Raw genomic sequence first — 27047 nt, 5'->3', positions numbered from 1 at the left:
CCTTGCCCTGCACGATGCAGCTCAGGCCCAGGGAAAGCATTGGAGCATGAAATGCTCCGACTCTCGTATCAGGGGGGTCGGAGGGGTGAAAAAAAGGGGACATGTCACAAACTCTTTAAGTTGCAACAAATCTTCATCATGTAATGATGATCTTTTTCTGTTGTGCTTTCTTACAGATTATTTGGGGCATATTCCTCATCCTTGTGGCCCTTTTGATCATGGTATCGCTTTTTCTATCTAAGTAAGTATCAAATATTTTATATTAGGTTAAATATTTTTACATTTTCAGCCAATATTATTGCTTAAAATTGCGAATATGAAGATCTTTAAAAGGTGTAAGTTTGTGTGATGTCTGAATTAAGTGTAGAATGGTACCATATACGTAATTTCCAACAGTCTGGTTTCTATTTTCAATTTTTTAAACATTTTAATTAAGAGTCCACTATCCCTGTGCCAAGCTGTTGGCATTCATTTATGGTAGACACAGTTAAAGGTGTCATCCATCCTTATAATTGATGGCCTATCCATCATCTGATTGATGTGGTTCCGACTCCCTGCGCTCCTGACGATCAGTTGTTCTGGGGTAGCTTTAGCGCCGGAACTACACATCTCTGTCTGTTGCGCAATGGGGGGCAGCACTGCAGTAACCATCTCCTATTCACTGCACAGCAGACCGAGCTGTGTAATTCCGGCACCGGAACAACTGCAGAACAGCTGATCAGCGGGGTCTTGGTGTGTCGGACCACAGGCGATCAGATAGGAATGGACTATCCTCAGGATATGCAATCACTGGTTGGACAATTTCTTTAAATGACCAACAGTATTGTATTGGTCTTGGGAATTGGGACTAAATGCCTCAAGGTTAGTGAGGAAATGAATGCTGCTGTAATAACAGCATATATTCCAAAGTGCTTGCAGACTTTGCTTTGGTGTCCCGGCCACCTCGTTTGCCATTCACAGCTCCCGCTGTCTGTACTGAAAAGACTTTAGCCTGCGTTTAGTGAATCTGATGTTGGTTACAATGCTCCAGTTTATTTTGTTTCCTATTCCAAAATCGCTGTAATCATGCTTCCTCATTTGTATAAATGAAATGGTGATTGAGATGCAAAACTGCACAGTCAGGGAAAAACCTTGATTTGTAAGCTGCATTACGTCTCCTTTCTCTTCCAGCTGTATTGTAGAGCTTTGCTTTTAGTTGACAGCATGAAACCACACTGCTAGGTTAAATGTTCAGTCTGGAACTTTCTTTGCTGTTTTAATTTGGACTAATCTATTATTTTTAAGCATTTCACTTTGCAGATAGCTGGTTCTTAAAGTGCCTTTAACCACAAAAACATCCACCAAAATGGAAATGAATAGTGAAGTGGGTATTGACCTCTGTTTAGCCCATTTGGTGCTTTTTCTATTATTTTTCTTTTGTATATACTAGTAATATAAATAAATGATTTTAAAAGAGGTGTTGCTTGTAGGAATCCATCAGTATCCACCCCTTATTTTTCTAGGACTTTTAAAAAGTGAAGAGAACATCCTGACTGTTGCAGTCAGGCTCGGACTGGCCCACAGGGGTGCAGGTCAATCCCCCGGTGGGCCCCTGAGCAAGGTGGGCCGCTAGTCTCCCACCCCCTGCACAAGTGGCACATAACACAGTAGACTTACTGCACTACATACATATATTCAATGTACAGCACCTGAACCAGACTATGTTCATATAAAAAACTTTATAGATTATTACAGAAACTCCCCAGTTTATTATTTTAGACACCAATCCGATAGCTGAGATGACTTCTAGGTATAGAGCAAAGCTGCCAGTATCCTCTTCTCCCCAGGACCTACCTTCTCAAAGTTTCTGCAGGGACCCCCATATTCAGTCATCTGGTAGCCTCTTGCTGCCGTGTGAGCAGGTAATATTTGAATGAATCCGTATGGTGGGCACCCATAAATTTTACCAGTCCGACACTGGTTGCAGTAGTTTTGATATATCTCCCTATGTTCTCTGTAGAAGCAAGATAACCAGCTGTGTCCAAACCGTGAATGAAGCAGCTTTCTCTGCCTCACGTGGAAAATAAAATCTTGAGAAGGTCTAAAAAGGAGTGCGGCCAGGCATTAGGGAAAATAGTTGGAGGTATAACCAGTAAGAAGAGGGAGATTGTGATCCCCCTGTATAGAGCTTTAGTGAGACTACATCTGGAGTACGGTATTCAGTTTTGGAGATCTCCCGTGCAAAATGACATTTCTAACATAGAACAAGTTCAAAGACTGGCTACCAAAATGGTGGAAAATCTTAAGTGATCACTAATGTTCCACACAACTTTGCATAAATCAATAGTATAAGCGATTGTAAGAAACATTATAATATATCTGTGAGAGGAAACTGCTGTGTTGCAGAGTTATCAACTATTTTTCTTCTTTCTGTAGATTAGTGGGTAATGCAGCCGTTCACTATACAGACGGTCTGGGGGTCAAATCTTACTGAAACCTTCAAATAATCCTTATAGTAAAAGTTATGGCAGAAAAATAGAATTTTTACTTTTCAGCTGTTTTCTTTTAAGCTGTACAATATAGTGAACATATCACTTATGGTAATTGGTAGATAGCACAATTTTCTTTTCTTTCATTTCAGTAATATACTATTTATTTAGTGTTATTCCTATGTAGAAAATAGCTTTTTAAGTACTGAAAAATTCAACCCTTTCAACAGAACAGGTCTGTACCATAATGGCAACTCTTCTGCCTGATATACAGAAGGTATTAGTAAAAGTCTGTGCTGGAAGAGGGCCCCTCCCCCCAAACCATATCCAGGACAGCTTTATTAGTATTCACTGCATTGAAGTAAATGCTAATGAGGCTGATTTCTTCAGTGATCACACAAATGCTCTGGAACAAAATAAAATCTATTTTTTTTAATAATCACAAAAATTTAATGGAGCAAAATAATAAAAAAAATAGACACCTTTTCGCTTTAGGTTTTGAGTTAGGGAAATTCCAACCTCTCAAAGCTGTTAAGCCTGTGGCTCAGCTGGTAAGGCTTTTGCCTCTGATACAGAAGGTCCCTGGTTCAAAACACACCCGTGAAAATTTGGATAAAAGGGGAATAAAAGTTTTTAAATACTTAGGGATGTTCTCAAGCAATATTATAATGCTCAAGGCCCTAGTTATATATGGGAATTACTTATTTTAACCCCTTACCAACCTTCTTTTATACATGTACAGTCTTTGGGAGCTGTGATCAAATGATCGCATGTTAAAGTCCCCTAGGGAGACTTAAAATAAGTGAAAAGAAATGAAAAAAAAAAAATATTAAGGGGAAAAAATTTCCTTCCCGACTCCAATCAGACAGTCAGAATAACTCCCTGGATCAACGACCCCTCTCTAGTAGCTATAGCCTGTAATATTATTAAGCTCCAGAAATACGTCCAGGGCCCTCTTGAATTCCTTTATTGTACTCACCATCACCACCTCCTCAGGCAGAGAGTTCCATAGTCTCACTGCTCTTACCGTAAAGAATCCTCTTCTATGCTTGTGTACAAACCTTCTTTCCTCCAGACACAGAGGATGTCCCCTCGTCACAGTCAAAGTCCTGGGGATAAATAGATGATGGAAGAGATCTCTCTACTGACCCCTGATATATTTTATACATAGTTATTAGATCTCCCCTCAGTCATCTTTTTTCTAAAGTGAATAACCCTAATTTTGATCATCTTTCAGGGTACTGCAGTCCATTCATTCCAGTTATTACTTTAGTTGCCCTACTCTGAACCCTTTCCAGCACTGCTATGTCTGCCTTGTTCATAGGAGCCCAGAACTGTACACAGTACTCTGTGTGGTATAACTAGTGATTTGTAAAGAGGTAGGACTATGTTTTCATCACGGGCATCTATGCCCCTTTTGATGCAACCCATTATCTTATTTGCCTTGGCAGCAGCTGCCTGACACTGGTTTCTACAGTTTAGTTTGCTGTTCAACTGTAAAAACCAATGTCAGGCAGCTGCTGCCAAGATTGCCCCGCAAAAAAACCCACCTATTTGGCTTGGCCACACTTCTGCCAGTTTGGCTCTGCCTACAACATGAGGTCGCTTCAAAAAAAATTCAAGGCCACTTTGAGTTCCCAATCCACCCCTACCTCTGCCCTTAAAATGTTCCCTGTGCCTTTGGCTGCAACACAACTCCAAAGCATGATTGATCCACCCCCATGCTTAGGAGGTAGTCTTTACATGAAATTCTGTGCCCTGTTTTCTCCAAACATACCTTTTTGTTCATTATAGCCAAAGAGTTATATTTAACCGCATTGGTCCACAGGACTTGTTTCCAAAATGCATTCCTTGCGATTAATTTTGAGGTGAGGACGCAGGAGAGATATTCTTCTGATGACTCTTCCATGAAGGTCATATTTGTGCAGATGTTGCTGAACAGTAGTACAATGTACCACAACTCGAGTCTGCTGAATCTTCCTGAAGGTCTTTTGCAGTCAAGCAAGGGTTCTGATTTGCCTTTCTAGCAATCTTACGAGTAGCCGTCTCTGAGATTTTTCTTCCAGACTGCCTCTTGAGCTCCTCTGTTCATGTTAACTGCCATTTCCTAATTACATTTTAAACTGAGGAAATGGCAACCTGAAAATGTTTTGCTATCTTCATTAAGCCTTCTCCAGATTTGTGGGCCTTAACCATTTTTATTTTCAGAGTGTTAGGGAGCTGCTTGGAAGAACCCATGGCTGCGGTCTTTTGGGACAAGGTTAGAGAAGTCTGGCTTTTTATAAAGCATTGAAATTAGCATCACCTGGCCTTTCCTATCGATGATTGTGAACAAACCTTAAAGGCTATGCACACCTTTGGGGGCATTGTTATTTATTTATTTTATTGCATTGTACTCATTTTGAACTAAAATCATTTTCTTAATTGGTCTTTATTAAACATATGGAGCCCTTTTTTTTTCTGTACAGGGCTGAGATGCCATAGTAGCAGGGTCTGAATTTTCTTTCTGCTCCATCAGCCAGCTCACCTGATGGCTCCTTATGTTTGATCTCTGACCTTAAACATCATAGCTCAGTTTCTTATTTTACTGATAAGAATGTGGCTTAAATACGTGTTTATGACCTCTTAGTAATTTAGAGATAAATTTTATTAGATGACCAACACAAATTGAAAGTAGATTTACCTATTAAAAAATGATCTTTAGCTGTGTTCCCATACTTTTGCAAGACACTACTTTCCTTTTTTTTTTTTTTTTTCGTTCTACAATTGTAGAACCAGAATAAAACATTGATATTGCTTAAAATGTTGAAAAGTGTGTTTAATCTTTTAAGTTTATGCCTTTTGGAGTTTATCTAATCTCCAACATGCTTAACAGTTCAGTGACAGTAATATTGAACAGGGATGCCCAAACTTTTGCATTCAATATTATAGATATATATAGATATATATAGATATAGATAGATATATATATATATATATATATATATATATATATATATATATATACACACACAGTGAGAGAGATAGAGAGATATTTTTATATAGACATACACACACATACGAATATGTAAGTATGTAGTTTATTAACAAATAAACCGTAAAGTGTCCATGATAATTGAGTCTACTACTTTTATCACTTTCCATCAGAAAATATTATACCACCTAGGCCAAAAATAAATTAATTTTACATGGTGCTTTAACTTCATGCCCGATACGTTTTAAATATGTTCTGAGTAATGATGTTGGAAGTTTGAACTTTCTGCTCGTATTCTTAATCACTAAACACCCACTGAAGAGAATCAGAATATTTCCGAAAGCCACACTTGAGGGGACCTGAGGCGTTTGAAATACCTCTGGGAGTGAAAGGGTTAGTATGGCCCATCCATCATAATGAGTATAAATTGTACGTGGAAAAGCTCTTTATAGTCTCATTTGGCAGGCAGGAAATATCATCCAGACTTAATGTGCCATGATTATGCGTCTTTAACCTGAACATGTCCTGCAGCTACCAAAAAAGTTGCTAAAGCATATTACGATTTTGAAAGCACGGTCTTGTTTTGCACAAAGTCTGTATATACAATAAGCATTTAGGGACATTATGGGACACTTACAAGAAGTGATGCACCAATAATAAAAATTAATGAAACCATAGCAACCAAGTGCCTTTTTTTCCATCTTGCTGAAAAGCAAACATTAAAAAGCTGATGTTGTACTTGTAATATGTGTAATACGCCCAATTTTAGCTCCTAAAGGTGTTTTCCACATTAACACTACAGTGTATTGAGTATCTTATATCCTCCAGTAAAATATTATATTCTAGATTTTAGATTATTATTTTTTTAATTCTTTATTTATGAGTTTTTAATAATAAGCAAATCAAGAAATTCAACAGAAGCATTAACATATCAGGACAATACCACATACAGTTGTGCTGTTCCTCTACTAGTCTTGCTAGAAGTTTATGGATAAATGTACAGATGGGTGTTGCCAGTTGGGGGTGTGTCCCTGCACAGTGGGACATTATCCTATTAGTGCTGCCAGTGTCAAAGTGCAGGGACACCAAAAAGACAATTGGGGATATTTATCAAACTGGTGTAAAATAGAACTGGCTTAGTTGCCCCTAGAAACCAATCAGATTCCACCTTTCATTTTTCACAGCTCCTTTGGAAAATGAAAGGTGGAATCTCATTGGTTGCTATGGGCAACTAAGCTAGTTGTACTTTACACCAGTTTGATAAATCTCCACAAAAGTTTGGAAACAAATTCCTTTTACTATTAATGAGATAACCTTTACTATGATTATTTTTTAATGTGTCACTTTATTTATTTTTTTATTTTTTATTTTTAGTCTTGACAAAGCTCTCCATTCTGCTGGCATCAATACTGGATTTGTTCTCTTTGGTACAAACATAACAAACCCATTGAATATTCTTCTTCCAGTTCTTCAGCGGGTTAGTAATATATTCTCAACATTCATACAAAAAGAAGGATGCATCAAATTGAAGCACACCAAAGCATACAAATCAGTTTATAGAATGCAAGAGACTCTCAAAGACAACCTATAGACAAAAACTTGAGTGTTTTTTTTTTTTTATTGTCTGTAGTTTCATTAAGGCCTCGTTAACATCTCCGCCAAGCAGATCTTGAACTGTTTCATGCAACATCTTTTTGTACGGCCAACAGCCAGTATTTGTGCCGAATCTCCTTGACGGAGATGTGAACGAGGTCTTGGAGTCTCTTAAATTCAATAAATTGATTTGTATACATTGTATGCTTTTGGTGTGCTCCAATTTCATATTTACATCCTTTTGTGTTGGCTATTATATACATGGGATGCATTCTTCTTGTGGTATTTATTAGTGGTGCCTGCGCTCTCATTCAATATTATCAAAGGTCATTTTACCATAAAATGTATGAATCAACTTGTATCTAGGTAGCAACTTAAAGGGTTATCCTTTGCCCACAGTATAGGGGAAAAGTGTCTGACTGGTGCGGGTCCGACAGCTAGGGCCTCCACCAATCATGGGAATGGGTGGCCTTCTGTTCTACCATTTGAATAGACCACCAGAGACACATGCCCGCTGTCTTTTGATTCAACTCTATTGGACTGCAGGAGATAGCCGAATACTAGCCCTCAGCTATCTTTGGCAGCTATATATCGCTACATGGAGCAGCAGAACACATATGTGACCACCACTTCACACAAATTGAGGAACACCCATGATCGGGAGAGGCCTCAGTGGTCAGAGCTAAATGGTTTGGACTTCATACAGACCATGTGTGTAATCAAGTTTTGCAGTCTTTTCCTACTCTCCTTAAAGAAGTTATCCCACATAAGTAAAAAAAAAATAAATAGAAATATATATATATATATATATATATATATATATATATATATTAGCAGTATTAGAGCAAAAGTATACATTTATTGGATAAAAAAGTAGAATTGAATGGAGGCTCTAGTACCCTGTTGGGCTGCCTCTAACCTAGATGCAAGTTGAGATACGGTTGGGCATGAACAGGTTCCATACGGTGTGGCGCATTTGCCCACAGATGTTGCAGTTAAGGTTTCTCGTTCACGACACCACTGAATACAAAGGCGATAGTGGTTGGTGGTCAATGACGGGACACATAATGGGCACCATAACATTAAATTTCCTTTTGCAAAGCTCCTGAAATGGTCTGGGCAGAAATGGGTGTTTAATGAAGGTGCCATCTGTGTCTGGATGGTGGACAACGAAACTCTGGTAACTGCTCGTCAGTGAATCAAACAGCCCTCTCTGCTGGTGGTCTTTCTAGGCCATCTGCAGCCTGTACACTATGTGCACCCTCACGTAAGCACTGCTCCAAACATTTCCTAACAGCTAGGCCAGAATGGACTGGAGAATTGTTAGACTGGAAACTAACCCGGTGTTACATAGTAGACCTATTAAGGTGAATATCTTTACTACATTTTACGAAGAGTGGGAACATTATATATATTAATATGTATTTCAACAAATTTGGTGCATATCTAAATTAGTTTTCTTTCTTTTAGGTTTTCCCTCTTGATTATATCCTGATTACAGTTATCATAATGTATTTTTTCTTTACATCAATGGCCGGCATCAGAAATATGGGTATATGGTTCTTCTGGGTACGGGTAAGTACATGTTTCAGTGTACATAAGATTGGGAGTGAAGTTTAGGAATGTCTCAGTGATGGTAGGACACAATAGTAGGGCCCAGGTGGCAGCTGTAATGGAGATCGGATGCTACAATCCTAGTGTCAATCTCCAGCAGTAGTATGCCCTCCAGTCCGAGCGACACTAACGGTGGAGATCAAAGACCTCACTGATTTATGCAATTTAATCCTTTAGACACTGCATTTAACTCCCCATAGGGAAACAGTGGTGGCAGTGATGACCCCTATGATATACTCAAGTGAATGAATTCTTTATATGGACCCTGGATTTAATCTAATCTTGATTTAATTTAATTTAGTGATTGATGCAGCTCTATGAGATTAAAGTGTCTAGTATTCCAGAAACCTTTGTATTCTTATCCTTGTCCTCAGCCACATTCAGTTGTATTGCCTCTTTACATGTCTTACCTTTTAGCTCTGGATCTGTCCTTTGAATAAATATGCTAATATCCTGTATAAAAAAGTGCACATAGCAGAGGTTGCAGTAACGCCTGTACAAGCGGCATAGATTCCTGTAGAGGCGCTATTACTCTTTGAAAAAAGTCTGAGTACTAATACGCCTCAAGCTTTCCCTGCGCAATGTGAACTTTCAGGGCAGCACAAAAATACTTGCTGGTGCTCAAAGCGTCCGATTAAAAAGCTCTATACTCACAGAAGTCAGCGGGAAGGCTGCTGGCTGGCCACTTTCAGAGCAATACTGTTTGATGCCATGCCCTTCTGATGCCACTGTGGAGGGCACGCTATTTGGGAAAGAGTTAAAGTTGAGTGGCTGGGTAAGCAGACTCTCTCTTGTAGTGTTAAGCAGAGCTTTAAAGTGGTAAATGATGGTGGCGGTCGGCAGGGCAGGCATTTGTGGGTCTGTTAGTGAGAGAGCGTGGCACAGGCACAGCAAGCATCTGGGGGAAGTGATGTGAGACGGATGGAGGCAGCAACGCAGTGACTGGAGTTGTGTAGGAAGAGGTACTGGCACCATCACTGTGTATAGAGCAGCAGGGACACAAGGACAGATGTGAGATAGATATATATAATATATATATAGCACATTATACACACATCAGCCTGTATGTGAAGACTGACCCATATCTAAAGCTGCTTATACTTTCTGTGCTGCTTTCTCTCAACTATAAGGGTTACGCAGATCAGATGGGCACTGGATTATTTTATGAGTGAAAATCAACAACCAAAAATGACTTTGCGGCCCCACGTATGGCTCTGTTGTGGCGGCAGTGGTCTTATGTTTAGTATAGGATGTTGGATAAATGTACAATTGTCTACATTTGCTATTTATGCCTGGTATACAGTTATAGAGTAGACTAACAATGGTTTCCCTGCATGTATAGCAACCTCTTAACATTATGTACGCCTACATAGGCTATATATGTGAATTGCTGCGAGATGATCGCTAACAAGCATTCTTATGAATGCTCGTTAGCGATCGTCGGGCAGAAAAAATCCCCTTCTAATACACCCTTTAATATTTAAAGGGCATTCAGGGCATTGCCACCCATCTTCTAGATAGTTGATCACATTACATTAGGAGGGCGTCCTTGCTGTGCTCGTGTCATAGACTTTGAATGTAGCAGCGATGCACATGCTTCCACCATCATGCAACTGGGGTAGATGGGGACAGCCCCCCATTCTATTAATCTGTGGGGATCCCAAAAGTTGGGCATCACGATGTAACATCACCTATGCAATAGATTAGTGATAATTGGTTTAGTCTAACATACCCCTATAAACGCAGTATTTTTTATTTTTTTCAGCAGTGCATCACAATAAAACATGAAATTGGGCTGCTTTCACTCATCAGTGTTTGATTAGTGATTTCTATCACTGATTGTGAACCAAAACCAGAAGCGGAGTCTATACAGAAATAAGGTCTAACGGAAAAATTTTCGTTTGTTCTGTGTTTTTGACCTGCACCTGGTTTTGGCTCACAATAACTGATGGAAATCGCTGATGAAACACTGACATGTGAAAGCGTCCTTACCCAACAAACAATACTCTGCCATTTTGTATATACAGCTCATGCTAACCCATGTGTATCAGGCTTGCCCCTGCTGATCCAGGGAACCCACCTACAAACAAACTTTGTAGACTGTTCTATTTTATTGTAATTAAAGCAGTGTCTTGTTCTAGACACCGTTATTACATAAAGACTAGTTCTTCGGCTTTGAAATAATGACTGCTTCGGGCTAGATAAAATAATAACAACTTTTTGCTACTTAATCACTTCTGAAATGTCCTTCACAAAACGTCGTGGTAGCAGCCAAATGAAATAATAAAGAAAAACATTTTAAAAATGTATGTGTTGAGAAAAGGTTCTGAATTGTTTTTTTCCCACCTAGCATACATTTATATATTATATATTCCATTTTTACCTATAGGAAAATAACTGCTCTTTTTTAATATCTACATAATGACAAACAGATGTTTGAGGCCCGCGTTGTCGCACTAAGCGACCGTGGTCACTGTAGCTTTGGGCAGGATAGTGGAGAAGGTGAAATAATATTCTTTCTGCTTTTAACATTGTTAAAATCCTTGTGTCATGTTAACAGTTGTACAAGATTAGAAGGGAACGGACGAGACCTCAAGCTCTTCTCTTTCTCTGCATGATTCTCTTGTTAATCGTCCTTCACACTAGCTACATGATTTACAGCCTGGCACCACAATATGTCATGTATGGAAGCCAAAGATATCTGGTGAAGGTAAGATCTGCTTTTTAGTTTGTTATTCCTGTGGCATTCCTGTGACCAATAATGACATGCATGGACAATTAACCCTTCCTTAACCATAATTTCTCGGAGTAATGTGGGCACATATGAACATGGGACCAACACACATTCCTTTAGCTGCCAAGCGCACATGCAACAGGTCAGCCAGTTTCCTAGCTACAAATCTGTTGACAGATGTTCTTACAGATGACGGATGTTAAGATGTTCTTGTCAGGCATAATATGTTTCGCCAAACTATTACTCACAATGGCCACCAATTTTCACACCTACTCTACCCTGGCCCTATGTACTTTTGTGCCTTTTACTAAAAAAAATGTACTTGAATGATTATCATTCTTCGGAGGTGAGTGTGTGCTAAGTGAGGAAACCTTTCTGGGTTACATTTTTTTTAGACTTCAATGTGTTTTTTGAGAGATTTTACTTGCACTCCAAATGTCTGTAAATGAGGGTAAATGACGGTATACAGTACATCTGCAGACTGTTTTATATAAATGAGGTTCTCGGGATCTAGCAGGTAAATATTGCTCTGCTTTTCAGAAAATAAATTTGCTAACATAAGCTAGGGGTCTTTGTCTAAATGGTGTATATTTATGATCCTTTATCTGCATTTTTGGTGATATGAATAAAAATGGTACATGTTTTATGGGTTGATATTTTGACCTCTGTATAGTATTTCTGTTGAGTAAAGAGTTATTTTTTTTCCCTGTATATTTTTCTTTTAGGGTTATAATACAGAAAACTCGTCTAGCTCTGCGTCCATAAACTGTGATGCTAATGCCCCTGATAGTAAGTTGCTTTTCATTATTAGTTTCTTTTGTTAGACACATGGTTTATGAAATTTGACTTCTATTATTTCTTATGTATTAAAAGTTTTTGTAGATATACAGGTAAGGCCTCATGCACATGGCCGTTGTTTGGGTCCGGAACCGAGCCGCTATTTTGGCGGCTCGGATGCGGACCCATTCACTTCAATGGGGCCGCAAAAGATGCGGACAGCACTCCGTGTTCTGTCCGCATCCGTTGCTCCGTTCCGCGGCCCTGCTAAACAAATATAACATGTTCTATTCTTGTCTGCACTTTGGGACAAGAATAGGCATTTATATTGATGGCGGACCGCACAAAAACGAAACTGTCGTGTGCATGAGGCCTAAATGGTATATTTACTTAAAGGAGCATTCTGGTTATAGTGCGTAATCCTTGTCATGGTAGAATTTTGCATGATCCCTAGACAAGGGTCTAACCAAGTTGTCTGCAATGCTCCAAATCTTAAAATTTAGTCTAAGGGTAAAAGAATAAGAAGACATGACTCATGGTGGTATTTGAGCCTTCCTCCACCTCTCCAAACGGCAGAAGACCCTCACTTTGTTAGCAAAGCCCTGGGTGTCACCCGTACAACCTAAAAATACAAATGATCCAATAGGAATGTGATGTGGTTTGGCAAAGAGTGACGTATGTATCTTCATAGTATGCATCTGGACACAATTGGGGTACTCTAGGCGGGAAAACCAAAACAGAAGAATGCCTTCTCTAGATACAGTACCTGACGTCCCTTCTGTAGCCATCTAGCTTTTATACCAAATATTGCACCCTAGGTATATCCAAGATTTAAATATGTTTAAAATAATCCTACTATATCATCCCATATCTACAGGATAGGTGATAATTATTGGGGGTCTTACCGCAGGGACCCCTATCGATCAGGGGCCCCCTACCCTGTGTAGCCCCAAAAATGAATGGAGAGACCAGCTGGGCATGCGCTCGAGCGCTTTTTTCGAGTACATTGTCGAGTACAGCACTCGGCTATCTCCTGAACTTTTTATAGAAATGAATAAAGCGGCCCCGTGCAGACCCGACTGGCTGCTCTGTTAAATTGTGGGGGCTCAACTGAGTATAAGGCCCTTGTTCTTGTGATTGAATAGTTATCCCTTGTCCCGTGGCAATAACTTAAAAAAAAAAAAAACTGATTACCCCTTTAAATGCTATGGAGACCTTTGGGACAATATTTATCATTACATGCTACTCATTTTGGGCTTTTTTTTTTTTTTCCATTAGTATTTTATTAAAAGATTTTAACTTCTTTTTTTTTTTCTCTCTACACTTATTAGTTTCAGTAAATTTAGAAACTATAGCTTTCGCCTCACATTGAATCCATCAGGGAGCGGCTGACGGCTTGATCTGTTGGCCCATCTCTGAACTCCTGACAGCTGATATGTGCTCATTATAGTTAATGTATTTGCAAGTTTGATAAACATTTGTTACTTATCTTGTACATATCCTAAGTTACAGTTCATCAGGGTTCCCTGACAGTTCTGCTGGTTGTCATATTAGAAACAGACAACAAACTTGTAGTCAGTGCCGTACAGCTAAGGGTACTTTCACACTTGCGTTGTTTGATTCCGGCAGGCAGTTCCGTTGCCTGAACTGACTGCCTGATCAGGCATCTGTATGCAAACGGATGTAATTTTTTCGGACTGATCAGGCATTTTTCAGACTGATCAGGATCCTGATCAGTCTGAAAAATGCCTGATCAGTCTGAAAAATGCATTGCAATACCGGATCAGTTTTTCCGGTGTCATCAGGCAAAACGGATCCGTTTTTTAGTTATTTTTTTTTTCATTTTTAAAGGTCTGCGCATGCGCAGACCGGAAGGACGGATCCGGCATTCCGGTATTTTGAATGCCGGATCCAGCACAAATACATTCCTATGGTAAAAAAAAATGCCAGATCCGGCATTCAGGCGATTCTTCAGTTTTTTTCACCGGAGATAAAACCGTAGCATGCTACGGTTTTCTCTTTTGCCTGATCAGTCAAAACGACTGAACTGAAGACATCCTGATGCAAACTGAACGGATTACTCTCCATTCAGAATGCATGGGGATATGCCTGATCAGTTATTTTCTGGTATAGAGCCCCTGTGACGGAACTCTATGCCGGAAAAGAAAAACGCAAGTGTGAAAGTACCCTAAGGGTACAGTCACACTTGCGGAGAGTATTCTGGCAGGCAGATCCGGCAATTTGGACGCAAACTGATGCATTTGTTCCAGACTGTTCCAGTTGTCATCCGGAAAAACAGGTCCAGTATTTTTTTCACAGATTTAAAGGTCTGCGCATGCGCGGACCGGAAGAACAGATCTGTCAATGCGGAAATTTTAATGCCGGATCTGGCACGAATACATTTTTATGGAAATTAATGCCGGATCCGGCATTCTGGCAAGTGCTCAGGATTTTTGGCTGGAGAGAAAACTGCAGCATGCTGCGGTATTTTCTCCAGCCAAAAAACGTAAGAGGGACTGAACTGATGCATCCTGAACAGATTGCTCTCCATTCAGAATGCATGGTGATAAAACTGATCAGTTTTTTCTGGTATTGAGCCCCTGTGACGGAACTCAAAACCGGAAAAGAAAAACGCTAGTGTGAAAGTACCCTTAGCTGAGCTTCTATAATGCAGTAGGACAGTAAGTTGTTTTTTTTGTTTTTTTTTTTGTCTCCTACTGTATGATTTGCCATACAGTATTTGGTATAAGAAGAGGTTTTGTCTCCTTTAAAAAAAAAATCTACTCTGCACCTGGATCTGCATATGTTTGTAATTGTATGTAATTAAAAATTTAGTTTAGCCACTGAGTTATTCGGTAAAATATCTGTATATCGCAGTTTGTTCTTTTCCTTATTTTTCTGTTCCCCTACTGAGGTGGCCGCACGTGCTCAGTCACATCTAGAATTAGAACACTACTCCCTGATCTGCCAGCTTGAAACCGATCTATTAGAGCAATGAATGGGGGAAGGGCTCTGGGTCCATATGGGATACAGGGCTGGTTTTGTCTTTGTTAGAAAGAGATTGTCATGAACTACTGTATATGATGTCTCAATTGCATTTGTTAAATTAATCACAGTATAAATCCTTTAAAATCAGAAGAGCAAGCAGTGAATGTTGGGAGATTTTAGATCTGTGATTCGCTCTGAACTATTATACAGATGTTAAAAAGGTTGTGCAGCCTGTTTTATATTGATCGCCTATCCTCAGGATAGGTTATCAGTATCTGATTGTTGGGGGCCGACACCCAGCACCCCCGCCGATCAGCTGTTTGAAGAGTAGGCAGCACTCCATTCAAACTTCCTTTTCATTACACTACGTGTCGTCTCCCCTGTAGTGGTGGCTTAGTGTAATTACAAGTACTCGCTCCATTCAAGTGACGCGAGTATCTGTATCTACACTACACTTCAATATCAATACCCCCGCTGATCAGATATTGATGATAAACAAACATAGAAACATAGAATGTGTCGGCAGATAAGAACCATTTGGCCCATCTAGTCTGCCCAATATACTAAGTACTATGGATAGCCCCTGGCCCTATCTTATATGAAGGATGGCCTTATGCCTATCCCATGCATGCTTAAACTCCTCCACTGTATTTGCAGCTACCACTTCTGCAGGAAGGCTATTCCATGCATCCACTACTCTCTCAGTAAAGTAATACTTCCTGATATTACTTTTAAACCTTTGCCCCTCTAATTTAAAACTATGTCCTCTTGTAGCAGTTTTTCTTCTTTTAAATATTCTCTCCTCTTTTACCTTGTTGATTCCCTTTATGTATTTAAAAGTTTCTATCATATCCCCTCTGTCTCGTCTTTTTTCCAAGCTATACATGTTAAGGTCCTTTAATCTTTCCTGGTTAGTTTTATCCTGCAATCTATGTACTAGTTTAGTAGCTCTTCTCTGAACTCTCTCCAAAGTATCAATATCCTTCTGGAGATATGGTCTCCAGTACTGCACACAATACTCCAAATGAGGTCTCACTAGTGCTCTGTAGAGCGGCATGAGCACCTCCCTCTTTCTACTGGTAATGCCTCTCCCTATACACCCAAGCATTCTGCTAGCATTTCCTGCTGCTCTGTGACATTGTCTGCCTACCTTTAAGTCTTCTGTAATAATGACCCCTAAATCCCTTTCCTCAGATACTGAGGTTAGGACTGTATCACTGATTTTATATTCTGCTCTTGGGTTTTTATGCCCCAGGTGCATTATCTTGCACTTATCAACATTAAATTTTAGTTGCCAGATTTTTGACCATTCCTCTACTTTTCTAAATCCTTTTCCATTTGGTGTATCCCTCCAGGAACATCAACCCTGTTACAAATCTTTGTGTCATCAGCAAAAAGACACACCTTACCATCGAGGCCTTCTGCAATTTCGCTGATAAAGATATTAAACAATATGGGTCCCAGAACAGATCCCTGAGGTACCCCACTGGTAACAAGACCTTGGTCTGAATATACTCCATTGACTACAACCCTCTGTTGCCTGTCCCTCAGCCACTGCCTAATCCATTCAACAATATGGGAGTCCAAGCACAAAGACTGCAAGTCTGCAGAACCCCTGTAACTCAATCCATATAATATAAAAATTGCTATGTATTTATTAACTTGCTCAACTTTTTATACCAGGTACTGTAAGTAAAAATATTTAATAATTTTATATATATATATATATATATATATATATATATATATATACAGAAAAAAACTACTGGCAGCACCACCTTTGAAGCAATTGCAGGTGGGTGCAAAGTCCAAGTACGGTAACTGGATCTTACCCACTTGAAAATAATAGAAAAAATTGGACTGCACTCCGGACGGTTCCTTTAGTAAAACAAGTGGTGTTTTATTCACACATGTAATAGCAGCAAAGGAGCGACGTTTCGGCTCAACATGAGCCTTTCTCAAGGCTTGAGAAAGGCTCATGTTGAGCCGAAACGTCGCTCCTTTGCTGCTATCACATGTGTGAATAAAACGCCACTTGTTTTACTAAAGGAACCGTCCGGAGTGCAGTCCAATTTTTTCTATTATATGTATGTGTATATATATATATATATATATATATATATATCAGATACAGCAGTAGCACAGTCAGATGGCATGAACTGGGTGCAATTCCTCTAGAAGGCAGGCTTCTCCTCCACTATAAATACATCCAAAGAACGAGGCAGCACTCCAGAGTAGCGTGAAAGGATGAAGACCCCAAACTTTAATCCCCAAGCAACGTTTCGGCCTACTCAATGAGGCCTTTGTCAAGAATTATTTTTTATTTTTTTTGTCCAGACTTTTGTGAGAAGCTGAAATACGCATGGAAATATTTATCTTAGTATTTTTTTTCTTGCCTTTTTGTCCTAGCATTTAGTCCTTTTTTAAATGTGTTCACTTTTCCTCTTCCTTTAGGCAAAGTGGTATTATTATAGGCTGCCCTCGTTTTGACTCATGTTGAAGTGTGTACTAATTGATAACAAAATTTCTATTCATCCTGTTATAAATCCCTAACCTTCTCGGAGGTACAGTTTGTGCATTAATCTGCTCCCTGCTCAGATCTTTATTACAAAATCCTCTATGCCAAGACAATAAAAAGAGGAATTTATAGAAAGTGAGGTGCAGATAATTTCACTCAGGTCTGACTTTGCAGAATACAAATTCATGGTGAATACAGAGCAGGAGGTATAAAATATAGATGCAGGTGTACCTATGAAGAAATTAACATTTTTTTTTAAAATGTATGCCCTTTGGTGGAGTTCTCTGAAAGGGCAAAAAGCGGTAATGATTACTACTAAAAGCTTAAAATTGTTTGGTCAGTGTCATGTAGCCTTGTGGCCAAAGACGTCAACCAACTTACTATAATCTGAAAAATAGGAGTAAACAAAGATAGAGAAAGGTGAGACTTGAAATATTGCCTGGCCTGGCTGGATTCTCCATATAAGGGCCAGTGTGGCCTACAGCTGAAGACTTTAGTTATAAGACCACCTGGTTGCTGACACAGATTTTCCTGACACACCCCCAATTAAGAGTTTATTCCATGTTTATGGGGTGCATATAAAATTGTGTATTTATGTTGTGAGGATATGAAATGTGGAAGATATACCAGCACATTGGTGAACATTGCTGTATTAGTCCCCTTCCCATTGACCCAATCTGTGTTTGTTCACGTAGGAAAGGCCAATCTTGAAGGGGTTGTCCGGGTTCAGCTCTGAACCCGGACATACCCATAATTTCATCCAGGCAGCCCCTCCTGACTTGAGCATCGGAGCAGTTCATGCTCTTTATTTACTATAGGGGTCTTTTATTTACAATAATACACTGCTGGGAGGAAGCTTCCACCCAGCAGTGTGTTCGGTGACTTCACCGGTTCTGATGGGTGGGCTTTAGCGCTAAAGCCTGCCCATCAGTACCAGTGACATCACGGGCTCACTGCTGGATGGAAGTCTCCGCCTGCCAGCCCGAAGGAGAGCCCGGTATGTCACCGGAACTCCACAAAATGCCTTTGCCCTGCATGATTGTCACGAGGGGTGAAATTATGGGTATGTCCGGGTTCAGCTCTTTAAGCCCTTTAATTTGAATGCGCACAGTTTGGGCAGCAGTTTAAAGGTTCATTTAGACAAGTATATGGTCGACTAATGGACGATAATCGTGTAATGTGAATGTGTGTAGCGAAAGATCAATATTACTAAAACGCTTATTCAATGCTTGTGAAATCATTGATGCAAACAAGTTAGGCTACTTTTACGATCGCTTTTGGTGCGGATCTGTCATGGATCTGCACAGACTGATACGCACTGATAATACAACCGTCTGCATCTGTTCAGAAAGGATCCGTTTATATTATCTTTAACATTGCCAAAACGGATCAGTCTTGAACACCATTCAAAGTCAATGGGGAACGGATCAGTTTTGTGCTAGATTGTCTCAGTGAAAACTGATCCGTCCCCATTGACTTACATTGTGTGTCAGGACGGATCCGTTTGCCTCTACATCGTCAGGCGACTGTCGGCCTCTAGAGCGTAACGGAGACAAACTGATGCATTCTGAGTGGATCCTTATCAATTCAGAATGCAATAGTGGAAAACTGAACGGATCTCACAAACAGAAACCAAAACGCCAGTGTGAAAGTGAATTTGGTAATGTAAATGTGCATTGTGTGGCCTATCGTGGATATTCACGATGACTGGACCTATCTGAACACAGTCAACAATCATCGTTTAAGCAAGAATACGATCAAATATGAACAAATTTGTACATTTGTATTCTACATTTTTCAGACCAGCACCTAGATCTGAATACTTTTGTATTTGCATGTAATTAAAATTTTGCACAGCCACTAGGTTCTTTAATAAAATGTATCTGTATATTGCCACCTGCTGTTTGTTCTTTTTCTTATTTCTTTGTCCAGCTCACTGAGAAGGCCGCACAGGCTCCGTTTTATCCTTGAACTGCCTCCTGAGCTCTGATAGGGAGATCATGGACACGCCCCCTTAGCTGCAGTAGAAAAGACACTCCCCTGAGCCGCCAGCTTGATATAAATCCAGCAGAGCAATGAATGCGGAGATCTCTAGATCCATGTGAGGTACAGGGCAGGTTCTAGCTTTGTTAGAGATTGTCATTAATTACATTAATCGTGGGATAACCCCTTTAAGTACAGGGAGAACTGCTAATTAGTAGCAGCAGTTTCTCTCTGTAGCTCCTCTTCTCAGGCTAAAGCCTCTTGCAAATGACCATATGTATTTTGCGATCCGCAAAATAATACGGATGACAGCCGCGTGCATTCAGTATTTTGCGGAACGTAACAGCTGGCCCCTAATAGAACAGTACTATTCTTGTCCATAATGCGGACAATAATAGGACTTGTTCTATTTTGTATTTTTTTTTGGAACTGAAATACGGAAACGGAATGCACACGGAGTACCTTCCTTTTTTTTGCAGACCCATTGAAATGAATAGTTCCATATACGGTCCGCCAAAAGAACGGAAACGGTATGAAAATACGTTTGCGTGCAAGAGGTCTAATAGAAGATAAAATAAAGTAAAATCTAATTTAGTCAGAGTATCCCTAAGATATACTTTGCAGTGTAGTGCCCCACTCACCTCAGCTCAATGCCCTGTTGAGTAATATAGTATATTACGGTCCTCTCCCATGTCTCCTATCTGTCTCTTCTTTCACACTGTAGTGTTCTCCATCCCTCGTAACTCTTCTTCTTGATGCTGTTCTCTCTCTTCAGTAATAAAATGTATGCCTTCTGTGCCCTAGTTTCCATGCCCCCCTAGTTCTGTATTCAATAACCCAATCCCCCGATCCTCCTTACTTCTCCCCGCATCTGTGCTGCAGCCTCCTGTGTCTCCTCTGCCCTTTCAATAATAAATTGTTCTCTGGTTCACCATTGCTCATCACCTTTCTGAACGGCAGTAAAGATAATTTACTTTTAATCCTCTGACTAGTTTTCAAGTCCTGGATTGCAGTAATTTTAAGTAGTTTCTGGGGAGTTTCATACTGTGAGTTTCAGCTTCCCCTTCAATTTCCCCACTGCTGGTCGGGGTGGTACTGACCGTACAATATAAATAGTGTTTGTAACTATTAATAGAAAAAAAACCTCAAGCAGTGATGCTTTTTCCCCCAGCTACTGTATTTTGTATAAAGTCAAAAATGTGTATACGGTATTATTGCGATGGAATCAGACTAAGTTTGGACAGGCCTTACCTTATTCTTTCACTTCACACCACTGGTCATACTGTGCCAGTGCTAATAACATTTTCGTTTTCAGTGTCGTTATCTCCATGATCCATTTTGGGGCACACATATATTAGTATATTATTTTAATTACCCAGAAAGTAATCTTATTACACTTTTTCATTTTCATTATTATTTTATGTCTAAGGCTACTTTCACACCAGCGTTAAAGTTTGCCGGTATGGAGTTCCGTCACAGGGGCTCAATTCCGGAAAAAAACGCATCAGTTTTGTCCTAATGCATTCCAAATGGAAAGCAGTTTGTTCAGTATGCATCAGGATGTCTTCCGTTCCGTCCCTTTTACAGTATATGGCGCAGACCTTTAAAAAATGTGGGGAAAAAAATTAATACCGGATCTGTTTTTCCGGCTGACACTGGAGAGACTGAGCCGGTATTTCAATGCATTTTTCAGACTGCTCCAGAAACAAATTATGTCCATTTGCATACGGATTTCCGGATCCGGCAGGCAGTTCCGGCATTCTTCTAAAGCTAGTGTGAAAGTACCCTAAAATGTCATGTAAATGACAATTTGTTGTAATACTGTACTTTGCGAAGTAATAACTTTCGCTCCCTCTCCGTACAGTATTACAACAAAGCTTTATGCAAATCGACTTCGGATGAAGCAGCAGAAGTCTATTTGCTCATCCCTAACTATAATGACTTAGGTCATCTGGAACTCAATGATGATAGAAGGTCTCAAACTTAAAGGAGTTAGCTAGGAAAATATATTTATGACCAGGATAGGTCATCAGATCTGCAGCAGTGTGACACCCGGGACCCCCACTGATCAGCTGTTAGAAGAGGCCTTGAGTGTTGTAACCTCATCCTAGGCCAGTGACATCACTGTACATCCATCACATGGCCTAGTTGCAGCTCGGTCCCATTCACGTCAATGGGGCTGAGCTGCAATACCAAGCACTGCCTTTATACAATGTATGGCACTGTGCTTGGAAAGCTGTCGGGAGCCTGCATTGCTCATGAGAGCATGGCAAGTGTCGCGGCTCCCTGAAACAGCTGACTTGGACCCGCTGCTGATGTAATAATGATGACCTATCCTAAGGATAAGTCATAATGATCTTTTCAAGGATAACCCCTTTACACGGGCCGACAATCAGGGAATTAGTGAGAAGAAGCTTTCCTAGAAACACTTACTCGTTCCTGATAATTGGTCAGTTTAAAAGTATGGACCCCAAAATCATTGTTGGGCCTCATGCACACGACCGTTTTTTTTTTTTTTTAAGGTCCGCAAAAACGGGGTCCGTAGTTCTGTGATCCGTGTCCGTTTTTCCTTCCGTGGGTCTTCCTTGATTTTTGGAGGATCCACGGACATGAAGGAAAAAGTCATTTTGGTGTCCGCCTGGCTGTGTGGAGCCAAACGGATCCGTCCAGACTTACAATGCAAGTCAATGGGGACAGATCCGTTTGACGTTGACACAATTATGGTGCAATTGCAAACCGATCCATCCCCTATTGACTTTCATTGTAAAGTCAGGAGTCCCTATTATACCATCGGATCTGAGTTTTCTCTAATCCGATGGTATATTTTAATATACCCCTCCTGCCTGGCAGCACCAGATCTCTTACAGGAGGCTGTGATCAGCACAATTAACCCCTCAGGTGCCGCACCTTTGGTGGCCAGTTTGTGATTAAACTGGGACTCCGATCGGAACTCTCCGCTGCCACCAATGATCGGGGGGGGGGGGGGGGGCCGAACACTGGCCACCAATGATATTAATACAATAGAGGGGGGGGGGGGGGTGCACACTGGCCACCAATGATAATACAATAGAGGGAGGGAGGGAGGGGGGGCCGGGGGGGGGAGGCCGCACACTGGCCACCAATGATAATACAATAGAGGGAGAGGGGGCCGCACTAGCCACCAATGATGATACAATAGAGGGAGGGGGGGGGCGCACACCGGCCCCAATGATAATACAATAGAGGGAGGGAGGGAGGGGGGGCCGCACACTGGCCACCAATGATATTAATACAATAGAGGGAGGGGGGGGCCGCACTGGCCACCAATGAAATTAAAACTGGGGGGGAGGGGGGTCTGCCCCCTGCTGCCTGGCAGCCCCTGATCTCTTACAGGGGGTATAGAACCTAAACAGAGAATTGCCAGACCGCTTATACTATTCAAATTCTTTATTACAAAAAATCACAATTGTTTGCATGATTAAATACATACATAATTAAAACAAAGTGCAGGAGATAAAAAGGACATCACTGGAGGAGATCTACAGCGGATCTAAGTCCATTTATATTCAATATGATTCTCATTTTCTAAAGTGCATATGCAACAAAATGACAAATAATTGTATAGTAAACATTTGGACATTTACCCAGGGGGCTATGATACGCACAATTAACCCTTTCAGGTGTGGCACCTGAGGGGTTAATTGTGCTGATCACAGCCCCCTGTAAGAGATTGGGTGCTGCCAGGGGGCAGTCATGTACACAGTTCGTAGTATATTCTAACTAGAAGTGTCCCCATCACTATGGGAACGCCTCTGTGTTAGAATATACTGTCGGATCTGAGTTTTCACAAAGTGAAAACTCAGCTCTGAAAAAGCTTTTAAGCAGACGGATCTTCGGATCTGTCTGTATGAAAGTAGCCTACGGACACGGATGCCAATCTTGTGTGCATCCGTGTTTTTTTACGGACCCATTGACTTGAATGGGTCCGTGAACCGTTGTCCGTCAAAAAAATAGGACAGGATACACGGATCACGGAGGCGGATGACAAACGGTGCATTTTCCGAGTTTTCAACGGACCCATTGAAAGTCAATGGGTCCGCAGAAAATCACGGAAAACGGAACAACGGCCACGGGTGCACACAACGGTCGTGTGCATGAGGCCTTATGGGAATGAATTGTCAGTTTGTTCATGATAATTGACTGCTCTGCTCAGTCAGTATAAAGGCTCATTTAGACCACACATTCTAAGAGCTCATGTACACGACCGTGCGCTGACCGTGCTTGTATTGCATTCTGCAATATACGGTCACTGGCCATATGCTCACCACATCATGGATGCGGACCCATTCACTTGAATTTGTCCACAATCCAGAAGGTGCGGTGCGGAACGGAGGCACGGAAGCCAGCAGGAGCACTACGGAATTTGTTTCCGTGTCTCCACTCCGCAAAAGAATAGAAAATTCTAGTTGAATAGGTCTGGATCAGTCTGCGGAATCTGCTGAGTGATGGACCCTGAGCGCCATTATACCCTCTAGGTTGTATCACCTATTAGGTGGCTTACTTTGTGCCAGAATCGTGAACACCTGAATCTTGGTGCATAGAAAACCATGGCCCCTTTGTAGAATGAGGCAAAAAGAAGTGTATGTAACATACACGGCCTCTGCGACTGAATTCTGGTGCATTTGCAACAATCTACATATGTGTTTTTAAATTGTTGTATAGCGTCTGGTATCTGTATGTAAAAACTAGTATACACCGACATCCTCAGGCTGAAGACCGATTTCAACAATCACATCTGTGACCTGGACGTCCTGGTGAGTGCTGCAGCTTTGCATCTATTCTTGAGAAGATTAGGGCATAGTCAAAGGACTTAAACCATGTGTAATGTGAAAATCTAGTACATGACAATCTGTCTAAGAAAGCTAGAACCAGCCCCGTACGCCACATGGATCCAGAGATCTCCACGTTCATTGCTGCAGTTGTTCTGCTAGATTTATATCAAGCTGGCAGTTCAGGGACATACACTTTCCCAGGGGGGAGGGGGGGCGTGCAGCTGGCGGCAGATGAAGGATGGAACTGAGCATATACTGTGTGTCAACCTCGGCTGCACGGAGAATTTAGAAAAAGGGAAAACAGCAGGTGGCGCTATAGAGATACATTTCAGTGGTGGCTATACTACATTTTAATTACATGCAATTGCAAAAGTATTCAGATATGGGTGCTGGTTTGAAAAATGTTTTTTTTGTCGGACAACCCTTTTAAGTGTGATCTACAGATCATGACTTGACAGCCCTTTAAATTTGGAGTTCTGATGTTTTGCAGGAGCGCTGTGCTCACAGCAACACAATGTGCGTCTACACTCCCTTGTAGTATTACAAAGCAAATCAGGGCGTAGGTGGGCGACCATTCACATAACTGTGTTAAAGGTGAAATAAGGAACTATGAAGGTGAGGAAATTAATCCTCCAAGATCATATCTTTATTATAAAATAATCCTAAAATATCCGATTATAGCACATGTGCCATAAATGTGTGACTGTGGACAGTGCCATTGTAGATGTACAGCACAGGTTGGCCGCCTCCGCTCCGGATACAAGCCTTTAGTAGTATCCTATACTAGCGAGAGTGAACTTCATTCAACGATAAAGAAACCACTAATGAGCCGTGCAGAGTCATCTTGTGTAACTCATAATCAAATCTATTTCATTTGAAGTTTTGAGAAAAGTGTGCTTGAAATTCATTAAGTTGCACTGTTTGTTGTGTCTCCGCAAATACTAATCAGCCTATTAGGATGCCCACTGCGGTTTACTGGGATAATATTGCAATGTGACTTGATTGCCAGATTTGTAATTGCAGGCAATAGCATAGGCGCAGTTTGTTTTCCATTTGTTATTTGATTCCATGGATACATATAGATATAATTTGTCAGTATGCTGTAGTTGGAATAGTGATTCCGTTTTTTATTTATTTGCATACGTCATTAGATAATCTGTAAGCTTAGTAGGATCTTCACAAAAGGTTTCCTCAAATTCTGGAGGTCATTTGCTAAGGCTACTTTCACACTTGCGGCAGTGTGATCCGGCGGGCAGTTCCGTCGTCGGAACTGCCCACCGGATCCGCCGATTTTGATGTGACTGAAAGCATTTGTGAGACTGATCCGGATGCGGATCCGTCTCACAAATGCATTGCAAGAACAGATCCGCCTCTCCGCTTGTCATGCGGACAGACGGATCAGTCTTGTATTTTTTTTTTCACATTTTTCCCGGTCTGCGCATGCGCAGGCCGGAAGGACGGATCTGGCACGAATGGCATTTAGGTATCTGGCATTTAGGTATTTTGAATGCCGGATCTGGCACGAATACATTCCTATGGGGAAAAATGACGGATCCGGCATTCAGGCAAGTCTTCAGTTTTTTTCGCCGGAGCTAAAACCGTAGCATGCTACGATTTTATCTTTTGCCTGATCAGTCAAAACGACTGAACTGAAGACATCCTGATGCATCCTGAACGGATTTCTCTCCATTCAGAATGCATGGGGATATGCCTGATCAGTTCTTTTCCGGTATAGAGCCCCTGTGACGGAACTCTATGCCGGAAAAGAAAAACGCAAGTGTGAAAGTGCCCTTAGACCAGCAACTCGCACATCAACCTTGGTAAAAAAAAAAACTGCCAGAGCAAGATCCGACCAAGAGTCACGTCTTCCTCTGTCCATGTGCAGAACTGGAATCTACTATAGGCAGGGGCTGCAGTTGATTTCTGGTGTAACACTTTTCTGGCTCGCATGTTCTCGCATGTCCTCGCTTCTCCCACCCATACCCCACCAAAAGTGGAAAAGCTGTTGGAAAAAGCAAAACAGATGCACATTTTGTCACAAAACAGCACTTATGACAAAATGTTTGACTTTTTTTTTTTTATAGCAGAAAACTGCCATAGAGCTATGGGAAATGACCCTCAATGTGACTTGGTCATAGCTTTGAACACCTGATGGGGCCAAGATATAAAGTTTAGACCTTGGTAGTGCCCAGAATGTTGGTTTTCAGGTTCACAGGTGCTGTATTGGTGGATCAGAACTTTGGGCGTAAGATGTAAAATTTGACTTCCTAGTTCTACAAGTGATGGCGTAAGGTAATGATGAAATGATAAAATGAAGTGAAAATAGGCAGGTATTATCGCATGTACCCCTATACAGTTTTCAATAACTTCAGTGGGGGATACTGGAACTTTTCTTTGTGTTATCACCCCTCTCATCCTCTTGGACTAGTAGGTGCCTATTTATTTATTTATTTAATTTACTTCTAAAGGTTGTTTTGAAGAACAGCAGTTGCATATGTAAATGCTCTCTTTGCCTAATGAGTCTGTGATTCAAATGTTTACTGATATCTGGATCACAAAGATTTGTGTCCTCTTTAACCCCTTAAAG

General features: G+C 40.8%; 1 protein-coding gene across 1 annotated transcript in view; it reads left to right on the top strand.

The window, feature by feature from the left end:
• Positions 1-27047, top strand: part of LMBRD1 (LMBR1 domain containing 1) — a 232776-nt gene that overhangs the window by 156169 nt on the left and 49560 nt on the right. Inside the window, exons 10-14 of the mRNA XM_044290891.1 lie at positions 177-241; positions 6817-6919; positions 8506-8610; positions 11210-11359; positions 12109-12172. Of these exons, the coding sequence (XP_044146826.1) occupies positions 177-241; positions 6817-6919; positions 8506-8610; positions 11210-11359; positions 12109-12172 (487 nt within the window). The remainder of the gene's footprint in view (positions 1-176; positions 242-6816; positions 6920-8505; positions 8611-11209; positions 11360-12108; positions 12173-27047) is intronic.

This window comes from Bufo gargarizans, chromosome 4, assembly GCF_014858855.1.
Source record: "Bufo gargarizans isolate SCDJY-AF-19 chromosome 4, ASM1485885v1, whole genome shotgun sequence".
NCBI lineage: Eukaryota > Metazoa > Chordata > Amphibia > Anura > Bufonidae > Bufo > Bufo gargarizans.
Note: the sequence above shows the minus strand (reverse complement) of the source record. Positions and strands in the feature narration are given on the sequence as shown.